Here is a 10,762-nt window from a genome sequence, read left to right on the forward strand (position 1 = left end):
TCACAGCAGGAGAAACACCAGTTTAGGTTTCCCAAACGTACACGGAGTGCTTTTTTCGATCACTCTAACTTCAGAGATGCTGTCCAGAAGCCCAGAGCGGTTCCGGACAAGCGCTTTACTAAGCGCCTTAATGACACACGTTACCCCTTCCCCTCTGACGTAGTTAAGGGTTGGGCTCAATGTCCCAAGGTGGATGCTCCAGTCTCTAGACTGGCGGCTAGATCCGTAGTATCAGTGGCTGACGGTTCATCGCTCAAGGATGCCACTGACAGGCAGATAGAGCTCCTAATGAAATCCATCTATGAAGCCACAGGCGCGTCTTTTGCCCCGGCCTTTGCAGCCGTGTGGGCACTCCAAGCTATCTCAGCTTGTCTGTCTGAGATTAATGCGGTCACACGTACCTCTGCTCCGCAAGTAGCGTCTTTGACTTCTCAGGCGTCGGTATTTTCATCCTACGCCATGAATGCCGTCCTGGACTCTGCTAGCCGTACAGCGGTAGCATCCGCCAATTCGGTGGCAGTCCGCAGGGCCATGTGGCTACGCGAATGGAAGGCAGACTCTGCTTCCAAGAAGTTCTTAACCGGTTTACCATTTTCTGGCGACCGATTGTTTGGCGAGCGATTGGATGAAATTATTAAGCAATCCAAGGGAAAGGACTCGTCCTTACCCCAGTCCAAACCAAACAGACCTCAGCAACGGAAAATTCAAGCGAGGTTTCGGTCCTTTCGGCCCTCAGCCAGATCCCAATCCTCCTCGTCCAACAGGCCACAGAAGGGCCAGAGGAACTCTTATGCATGGCGGTCTAAGTCACGTCCTCCAAAGACCGCCGGAGGCACCGTCTCCAAGGCGGCCTCCTCATGACTCTCGGCCTCCCCAAGCCGCATCCTCGGTCGGTGGCAGGCTCTCCCGCTTTGGCGACGCCTGGTGGCCACATGTCCAAGACCGATGGGTGAGAGACATTCTGTCTCACGGTTACAGGATAGAGTTCAGCTCTCGTCCTCCGACTCGTTTCTTCAGAACATCTCCGCCCCCCGAGCGAACCAATGCACTTTTTCAAGTGCAGTCCCCTTTGCGCAGTTTCATCTGCGTCCACTCCAATGGGACATTCTCCGCAAATGGGACAGGAGGTCGACGTCCCTAGACAGGAACGTTTCTCTTTCTCTGGCAGCAAAAACCTCTCTTCAGTGGTGGCTTCTTCCCACTTCTCTGTCGAAGGGAAAATCCTTCCTGCCCCCATCCTGGGCTGTGGTCACGACGGACGCAAGTCTGTCAGGGTGGGGAGCGGTTTTTCTCCACCACAGAGCTCAGGGAACCTGGACTCCGACAGAGTCCTCGCTTCAGATCAATGTTCTGGAGATAAGGGCAGTGTATCTAGCCCTGAAGGCGTTCCATCGGTGGCTGGAGGGCAGGCAGATCCGCATACAGTCGGACAACGCCACGGCGGTCGCGTACATCAACCACCAGGGCGGCACGCGCAGCCGTCAAGCCTTCCAAGAAGTTCGGCGGATTCTGCTGTGGGCGGAGACCACAGCCTCCACCATCTCCGCAGTTCACATCCCGGGCGTATAAAACTGGGAAGCAGACTTTCTCAGTCGCCAGGGCATGGACGCAGGGGAATGGTCTCTTTACCCGGACGTGTTTCAAGAGATCTGTTGCCGCTGGGGAACGCCGGACGTCGATCTCATGGCGTCTCGGCACAACAACAAAGTCCCGGCATTCATGGCACGGTCTCAGGATCACAGAGCTCTGGCGGCAGATGCATTAGTTCAGGACTGGTCGCAGTTTCGACTTCCTTATGTATTTCCTCCTCTGGCAATGCTGCCCAGAGTGTTACGCAAGATCAGGTCCGACTGCCGCCGCGCCATCCTCGTCGCTCCAGACTGGCCGAGGAGGTCGTGGTACCCGGATCTGTGGCACCTCGCGGTGGGTCAACCGTGGGCACTCCCAGACCAACCAGACTTGCTGTCTCAAGGGCCATTTTTCCATCTGAATTCTGCGGCCCTCAACCTGACGGTGTGGCCATTGAGTCCTGGCTCCTAGCGTCCTCAGGGTTATCTCAAGATGTCATTGCCACTATGAGACAGGCCAGGAAACCAACGTCCGCCAAGATCTATCACAGGGCTTGGAGGATCTTCTTATCCTGGTGCTCTGATAAAGGTTTTACCCCCTGGCCGTTTGCCTTACCCACTTTTCTTTCCTTCCTTCAATCTGGAATGGACAAGGGTTTGTCTCTCGGCTCTCTCAAGGGACAAGTATCGGCGCTTTCCGTGTTTTTTCAAAAGCGTCTAGCCAGGCTTCCGCAGGTCCGCACGTTCCTGCTGGGAGTTTGCCACATAGTCCCACCTTACAAGCGGCCGCTGGAACCCTGGGATCTTAACAGGGTTCTAAGGGCTCTTCAGAAACCACCTTTCGAGCCGCTGCGGGATGTCTCTCTATCACGTCTTTCGCAGAAGGTGGCTTTTCTAGTGGCCGTTACATCGCTCCGTAGAGTGTCGGTGCTTGCAGCGCTGTCATGCAAAGCCCCCTTCCTGGTTTTTCACCAGGATAAGGTGGTTCTGCGTCCGGTCCCGGAATTCCTTCCTAAGGTGGTATCCCCTTTTCATCTCAATCAGGATATCTCCTTACCTTCATTTTGCCCTCATCCAGTTCACCAATGTGAAAAGGATTTGCACTTGTTAGATCTAGTGAGAGCACTCCGGCTCCATGTGTCTCGCACGGCGCCACTGCGCCGTTCTGATGCGCTCTTTGTCCTTGTCGCTGGCCAGCGTAAGGGGTCGCAGGCTTCCAGGTCAACCTTGGCTCGGTGGATCAAGGAACCGATTTTTGAAGCCTACCGTTCTTCGGGGCTTCCGTGTCCTTCAGGGCTGAAAGCCCATTCTACCAGAGCCGTGGGTGCGTCCTGGGCATTGCGGCATCGGGCTACGGCTCAACAGGTGTGTCAGGCGGCTACCTGGTCTAGTCTGCACACTTTCACAAAACACTATCAGGTGCATACCTATGCTTCGGCAGATGCCAGCCTAGGTAGGCGAGTCCTTCAGGCGGCGGTTGCCCACCTGTAAGAGGGGGCCGTTTTCGGCTCCTTTTATCGGGGTATTCTTTTACCCACCCAGGGACTGCTTTTGGACGTCCCAATTGTCTGGGTCTCCCAATGGAGCGACAAAGAAGAAGGGAATTTTGTTTACTTACCGTAAATTCCTTTTCTTCTAGCTCCTATTGGGAGACCCAGCACCCGCCCCTGTTCCCTTCGGGCTGTTTGTTCTTTTGTGTACACATGTTGTTCATGTTGAATTGTTCTTTTGGTTCATGGTTCAGTTCTCCGAACATCCTTCGGATTGAATTTACCTTAGACCAATTTATAAGTTTACCTCCTTCCTGCTTTTGCACCAAAACTGAGGAGCCCGTGATGCACGGGAGGGTGTATAGGCAGAGGGGAGGGGTTACACTTTTTAAAGTGTAATACTTTGTGTGGCCTCCGGAGGCAGAAGCTATACACCCAATTGTCTGGGTCTCCCAATAGGAGCTAGAAGAAAAGGAATTTACGGTAAGTAAACAAAATTCCCTTCTTTTAAGCTCTGGCAGCCACATTGTGGGGCGGCCTGTGTCAGATCCTCACTAACTGATATCAATGACTTAAAGGGACTCCTGTCAGCACAAAATGACTGTTCAAATACTAGCACTCTGTGGCATCAAGGCGTAGCCAAACCGTTTAGCCCATCAACCCACCTGTTTTCCCTCTATTATCACCCCTCTCCCACCTATTTTGATTGACAACCCTGGCTTTATAGAGCCAGAGAAGGGTGGAGATAGATGGTAAACAAGCAGCTGGGTTGGTGCACTTAAATGTTTGGCCCTGCCATGGTGTATATACTTGGTTTGAACAGTCATTCTAAGCTAACAGACTCCCTTTTAAAGGGGTATTCTCAAGTTGTCTCTTGAGCAGCTCAGGGCTCTGCAGTCTCCATGTAGTTTCCTTCTTAGTTTCTAGCAGGGCATTTCTCCTCCTTGAGTGACTGCTTGCTGAATAGTAAAACTGTTGTATTAGTAGAACTATAAAGCTCAGCACAAGTTCTGTTGTAAACCATTCAGCTATCACTAAATTTGCTCTCGCTGTCAGGAGCGGTGTGCTTGTTCAAATGCGCTGTTAACACTGTGTGCTAAGAGCTGTAATTTGCAGACATGTTTTAAAAGCTATGGGGCTGGTGATTTATAACTGCATCTCTTCAGATGATAAGTTAGGTGAGCAGATATTTGCTGTATAGAAATCAATGGTCTGGAAGGAGATCGTTGGGATGTTAAGAGTTAATCTCTCTCCTGCAAGGAAGCTACTGCCTTGGCCAGGGTGTAGAGTCTGAGCTCCATGGAAACCAGCTGTACACTATAAAAGATAAATGTCTTCATTGCAGGAGAATGGCAGCTGATAGGCAAGTTTGTAAATTACTTGATTGTTCCTATGTTCATGTTGTCTAACCAATTAAAGCACTTTAAGAACTTAAGAATACCCTTGTAAGTCCGGGAAACTTTAAACATTGAATTTCTGTGGTAGATCACTTAAGCTTGGCAGTTTTTCCACTTGGAACTATTGAAAAAAACAAACAAACAAACTCCCTTGCTTAGAAATTGCTTGTTAGGATGCTCCCTCCAAAAAGGGCCCCATGAAGCATCCAGTGCTGGTAACCGGAGGCCGCTTCTGATGCCGATACTTACTGAGCTGCTGATGTATATGTGACCTCAACAAGTAATGATCATGATCTAACAAAGCAGTGTCACTTAGCCATACCTTCATAGAGATTGCCCACCGTGCCATGCATATTTTGTAATTATGATGAAGACATGCCATTGTAGCTGCACTATATGTATGCATATATAAAATTGTGTTTTTGGTTGTATTTCAAGGTTCCTGCACCCATGAACTATCCAGTCACTACACCTCAAGTGCCCGTGTATGGAATGGTAAGAAACCTATTGCCCTTGTTTTTAAGAGTTCAGCTTTAAAGCTGTAAATGTTCACAATGGTAAAAATCTATACTTGTCTCGTTACATAGTACGTATATATTGGTTTTGCTCTTTAGGTTCCTACACAGATTGGTGCAAATCCTCTAATGGTTACACAGCCAATGATTTATTCACAGCCGGGAATAAGACCCACAAATCCATTTGCGCCTGTTTCTGGGGCTCAGGTAAGTCTGTCACTCTTTAGAAAAGCAAATATTCATTTGGTATTGATAAATGTGAAAAGATTTCTTTTTCACATCAGGTATTTTATTATTTTATCCAATATATATTCTAATCAGGTGTGCAGCAAACTGCAGGTTTAGATTGTTAGGATGGAGTCTGTCAGAGCCAACAGGACCTTGTGACCAGAAATGGAGGCATGCAAAATTCACATCAGGAATGAAGGCCTAAATGAGGAATAAAATAAATAAATAAATAGAGAGAGATATGTAGATAGATATGTAGATATATAACATTTCAGTATGTTTAAGCTTGAAATGAAGAGGAGACCTCATTGTATTTGATATCGCCTTCATGGGCTCAATAAAAAATCTATGGGTCCATAATCCACTCTACTCCCTCAGGCAGGAGGTGAGTGCTACTTTTTTTTAGGCGCTGCACTTTCGCCGTCTTTTGATTAATTACTGGGTGACTCATGCCAGGCCCCCCTCACAGATATGCAGGGAATTTAACGGGCAACAAAATCAAACAAAACATTGATTTATCAGCAAAGGAATTCACAGTAATTCACATTATAGAGCTCCATTAGGTTAATTTGCCTAAAGCAATGGCTTGCCGCACCTTTGCATGACCCGTAAAGTCACTGGCTTCTGCAGTCACATGCTAGCATCACAGCTGAGTCTGGTGATTGGTTGCAGAAGTAAATTTTTTTAGATATATATCGATCTCATGATACACAAACTATGGTGCTCACAGAACAGCGTTGTGTATATTGGTCATCTGTAACATGCAAGGAGTGAAATGAGGACCAAAGACTTGCCTGTAGGATGCAGCGGGCTGGATGAGTAGATGAATGCGTGCACTCGACTGGAGGTCCGTTGTGTGCTGCAGCAAGCTTGGATGGCGTAAATGTCTATACTAAAGTTGTTCAGTGTGAGCCTGGCAGCAGATGCAAAGTATGCAGATATTCTGTAAAGCGGGCTTCAGGGGGTCGAGGCTTTCCCTACCCAGCAGGATAAGCGGTGTGCGGCAAAAAGCTAGCACCGGTATCTAGGAGCTCCGGCCGGCAGCTTCCCTGGATACCCGAACTCATGCGTGAGGAGAGCGTGTGACGTCACAGAACTCGAGACAGGCTATGGAAGGCTGTGAGGGCAAAAAACGTCCTAACGAGTTTCAAAGGCTCAAACGCCTTCTTCATCAGGGGGTGCCCGCCTATGTTCACGCTACATATTTATAATGTCTGCCGCAACTATGCCCACCCATCAAGGGGACTTATTCAGAACTACTGTCAGAGACCAAAGTTTCCAATTAGGACAGGTCTTCTACCAAGCGAATTGGAATGTGCAGTACGATATTAAGAGGATTCCAAGCATAGACTCCCTGATGAAGGTGTTTGAGCCTTTGAAACGCGTTGGAACATTTTAAACCTAATTTCCTTTTTGTTTTGGGTCTCCTAGCCTGCCAGTACCTGCAGACTTGTGGGTGCATCTAACTTTTCCTATTGTGTCAAAATGTAGAACCTGACCAACACCTCACACATTATGTGTGTAAAGATATATAATGTGTGAGGTGTTACCTTCTAATATAGAGCCTGCATGGACTTGTCTTTCCATACTTGCAGCCTGGCCGTGTATATACTCTGCATATCTGTATAAGTATACACTTCCCGTCAGTGTGATTATATTTGGCTTGTAACTTCTGGATCTGTTAATGATTTCTGCAAAAACAAAACAAAATCTTTTGCATCAGCAATGAAAGTGCTCCCTTACCTCCTTACCTCTTTGTTTGTGCTTTACAGATCGATATTTAGGTGTTTCATTGAATAACTTTGTTTTCCAGATGCAATTCATGTAAAACAGCCAAAGCAGCAAGGAGGCATTTGCAACCAAAAACTGGTGAAAAGGGATTTCCTATCCTTTGCTGGCATGGTCTTTACCAGGGCACCGATGTGTTTCCAGTTTAATACCTTTTATTTGAACTGCAGTCATGTAGAGGTTGTTGTTAGAACTGTCCTGCCATGGGATCTAGGGATCTAATGTGACCTGCTTTGACTGTACAAAGCTGCTCCACAAAAAACATCCAATTTATTCTTTTTTTTTGTTTGTTTTTACTACACTGGTGGTAGGCAAAAATTTCTAAATGTGAACATTGAGGTGCCTTTGTCCAACAACACAAAAGGGGTTTTGTAGTATGTTTTTTTTTTTTTTTTTTCCCCCGCCATATCCTTCTTTATTTCTTCTAAAATAAGTCAAATTAATGCCCATCTATTCCTGAAAACACATGCAGATCTGAAGCATTGGCTCAGCTGATAGCGAGCAGTCGGATTGTCAGGATTCAGTGTGCTGAAACGATAACAATTGATGTTGTGTACCATGAGGACCAGGTTCAATCTTCACAAGAAGTCCACGTCAGGAAAGCCACCGTTTTATACTGAGGAAATGGGAATGAACTTTGGAGATTTATGAACCAGTAGAGCCAATGGCAATGCAATAAGATGTCTTTTATTGTCACATAAGAAATTTCGCTTTAAGTGTGGGTCCGAGGTCATTTTGTAAAGTCGAAACTTCTGTTATATGAATGGTATTTCTTGCTCCTTGTCATGTGTTGTTTCTTTTTTTTCTTCTTCTTCCTCTGTATATTTTATTCTTTAAATCTAGGCGTGACCTATATGTTGGAGGTATTGAAAATAACAGGAGGCCATTTTTTTTTTCTCTTTTTGCCATCGCTTAAAGAAAATTTATCCTTTTGTAACCAATAAGTAGGGGAAGTGTAACTCCTGCTGTTTGTGCCACTTTACTTTAAATACAGTCAGTACATTTTTTATTATGTAAATATATATTATATATATATCCTGAATAATGTCTTTAAAGCTGACGCATCCTTATCTTTAAATATATTTCTCAAAGCAATGTCCTTTCAAAAAGGATCTTAAAAATTGTGCAGATTATTGTTGAATATGATTAGTTGATGCCAAATTAGCAAAATAGATGAAATGCATCGTTCTATATTTATTTAATCACAACGAAAACAACATCTGAATATTTCCATCATCTCTTCAATCCTCATTGCCATTATAGCCAGCGGCGGCAATGGAAGAAAAGGACATCAAAGCCAAGGTTTACTGTGCCCATGTACTACAAGAATGTGGATCTCAGAGTGTGGTATAAAAATGAGAAGATATCTCAAGTTCAGATTTAAAAACAAAAAAATATGAAATTGAATAATGTAATAAAAATGGTATGTGAACTATGGCTCGTGTGATTTTGTTTCTTATATCTGGTGGGAGATACTAAAAACACAGGAATGGGCTGTTGCTCCTGGTTTGATTTTAAAGGTAATATGTCATCAGGTTTTTACGTTGCATATATTTTTTTTATTTTATTTTGTTTTTCAATTTGGCAGTGTTCCCCGCCATATCCTATTTGTGAAAATAAAATGTCTAGCTTTTATTTTTAATATTGTCCTCTGGGGCTTTCTTTTAGACTAACTTCCTGTTTTACGAGATTCACATATACATGATCGGCAATGAACAGACTCTATATTTTGTATTTAACCTTTGTCAGGCTGCATAATTTTGCCAAAATTTCTCGACCCCTTATCTCGGAAGGGGGTGGAGATATTTTATTGAAATTTGGCCAATATATTCTGGACCAATACTGCTGAGATGTCACGAAATTTCAGCCCTCTACGGCTTTTCGAAAAAAAAAAAAATTATTGCAATTTAAAAAGGGAATAGTTACAATTGTACCTATTCAGCCGGACGAAGGTTAAACATCACAATGAGCTTTGTCCATGCTCATAAGAAGGGAGGGGGCGGTCTGTGACATCATTTATTGTGAGAAATGGATCCTGTGTTATCAGCAGTATATACGGTAGATGCATTACTTGTCTTTGTGATTCTGCCTCTACTGATAGGAGCCTGCTGAAAACTCTTCCTGAAATAATAGGAGTATAAAGTGACCGCAGTGGACAATCTGAAAATGACAGTATTACTAATTTTAATAAAGATTCTAGTATAAAAATTTTCCGGAAAATGTTCAAGGCTCCCATTGACTTCCATTATACTGTGGTACTTGAGTCATGCCCATCTGAGCATCCAACTGCTCGTTACGAGTACTGAGCTCCTGAGCATGGTAGTGCATCACTCATCACTAGCCATAATCCTTACCCCGAGCTCATGTGAGTCACAGGCACATGAGCAGATAATTTAGCTCAGTCGGCTCCTTACACCCTTTACTCTCTAAACCTGTGGGGAAAGAACTCTGCTTACAATTTCCACTACAATCAGATCTGTCTCCTCTTAGCGTCTTTTAATAACCCAATATTTCAAACAGGTCTAATCCTCAATTATGGTTTCATTATGGGGAACAAATGGGATCACTAACCTTGTGCATCTCCGGACTAGAAACAAATCAAATGTATAGTTAAGAATTTGCGCAACAATATGGCACTCCGATCAGTGAAACTGAGTGTACATAAAGTTCTACATCTCGGTAAGAGCCGGCCCTCCCTTTATACCCTCATCGTGTGGAGTGATTTAATTGTTATATTCTATATTTAATTCGCCCCCTACCAGTCCATGGACCAGTAAGGGGGGAGTTTAGGTATCAATATCAGTTGAGAGATTATATCACCGTTGTGATACATAATCAAAGGGAAGCAACTAAGGTACATTGAGACATCTCAAACAGACTACTAGGGTGTACTATGTCACGGATTCATTGCGTAAAATCTATCCTAAATTTTCTGACAGATGTGTCATATGTTGTGAAGAACATGGCGATACTACGGCTATCTAGTGAATGTGTCCCATAGTAACAACTGGTCTTTTTTTCCTTCAAACCTTACGTGAAGGATTATCCACACTACTCATTCTTTTATTATTATAGCACCATTTATTGCATGGCTCTTTACAAGTGGAAAGGCTATAAATAAAAAAACAAGTACAATAATGAACAATACAAAACAGACAGGTACAGGAGTAGAGAGGTCCCTGCCCACGAGCCTCACAGTCTACAGGTGATGGGTAACGATATAGTAGGTGGGGGTAGAGCTGGTTGCACACTAGTATAGTGGATTGAGGGTTATTGCAGGTTGTAGGCCTGTCGGAAGAGATGGGTCTTCAGGTTGCTTTTGCTCTTAGGTGATAAATCCACCTCCCTGGAATTTCTACTAAATCCTTTCATTTTATTAAGTATATTACAATGGCTACTAGGAGCCAAATTGTCTCTAAGATGGAGTGCACAACCTGAGGCCCAAGGGCCACGTGCAGCCCTCAACCTTCTGCATAGTGTAGTGCCTGGTTGCATGTATTTTCCATGTTATGGAGAAGAGCAGTGGTGTGTAGTACTGTAGGAATGGGTAATTATGAATAGTTTTCTGTGTGGTTATTTCTGCGCCTGATTCTCATAAAATAGAAAAAAAGTACGGTAAATGAGGTGGCTATGCATGAGTGTTGCTGTATTCATTGTAGCTTATGGGAGAAGGGGACATAATTGTTAGTGTCTGCATATAGTACAATGTAAAGAACTGAATGTCTTCCTGTACTGCAAACCCATGAAGAGTACTTCTACTTTCCTGATAGGTGGGG

General features: G+C 44.6%; 1 protein-coding gene across 4 annotated transcripts in view; it reads left to right on the forward strand.

The window, feature by feature from the left end:
* Positions 1 to 8,421, forward strand: part of LOC142251276 (phosphatidylinositol-binding clathrin assembly protein-like) — a 134,937-nt gene extending 126,516 nt beyond the window's left edge. For all 4 annotated transcript variants that reach the window (XM_075323919.1, XM_075323921.1, XM_075323920.1 and 1 more), the window contains 3 exons: positions 4,894 to 4,950; positions 5,070 to 5,177; positions 7,012 to 8,421. In XM_075323919.1, the coding sequence (XP_075180034.1) occupies positions 4,894 to 4,950; positions 5,070 to 5,177; positions 7,012 to 7,026 (180 nt within the window). In that variant the 3' untranslated portion in view covers positions 7,027 to 8,421. The remainder of the gene's footprint in view (positions 1 to 4,893; positions 4,951 to 5,069; positions 5,178 to 7,011) is intronic.
* The last annotated feature ends 2,341 nt before the right edge of the window (positions 8,422 to 10,762 follow it).

This window comes from Anomaloglossus baeobatrachus, chromosome 9 (assembly GCF_048569485.1).
Source record: "Anomaloglossus baeobatrachus isolate aAnoBae1 chromosome 9, aAnoBae1.hap1, whole genome shotgun sequence".
In the NCBI taxonomy this organism is placed as follows: domain Eukaryota; kingdom Metazoa; phylum Chordata; class Amphibia; order Anura; family Aromobatidae; genus Anomaloglossus; species Anomaloglossus baeobatrachus.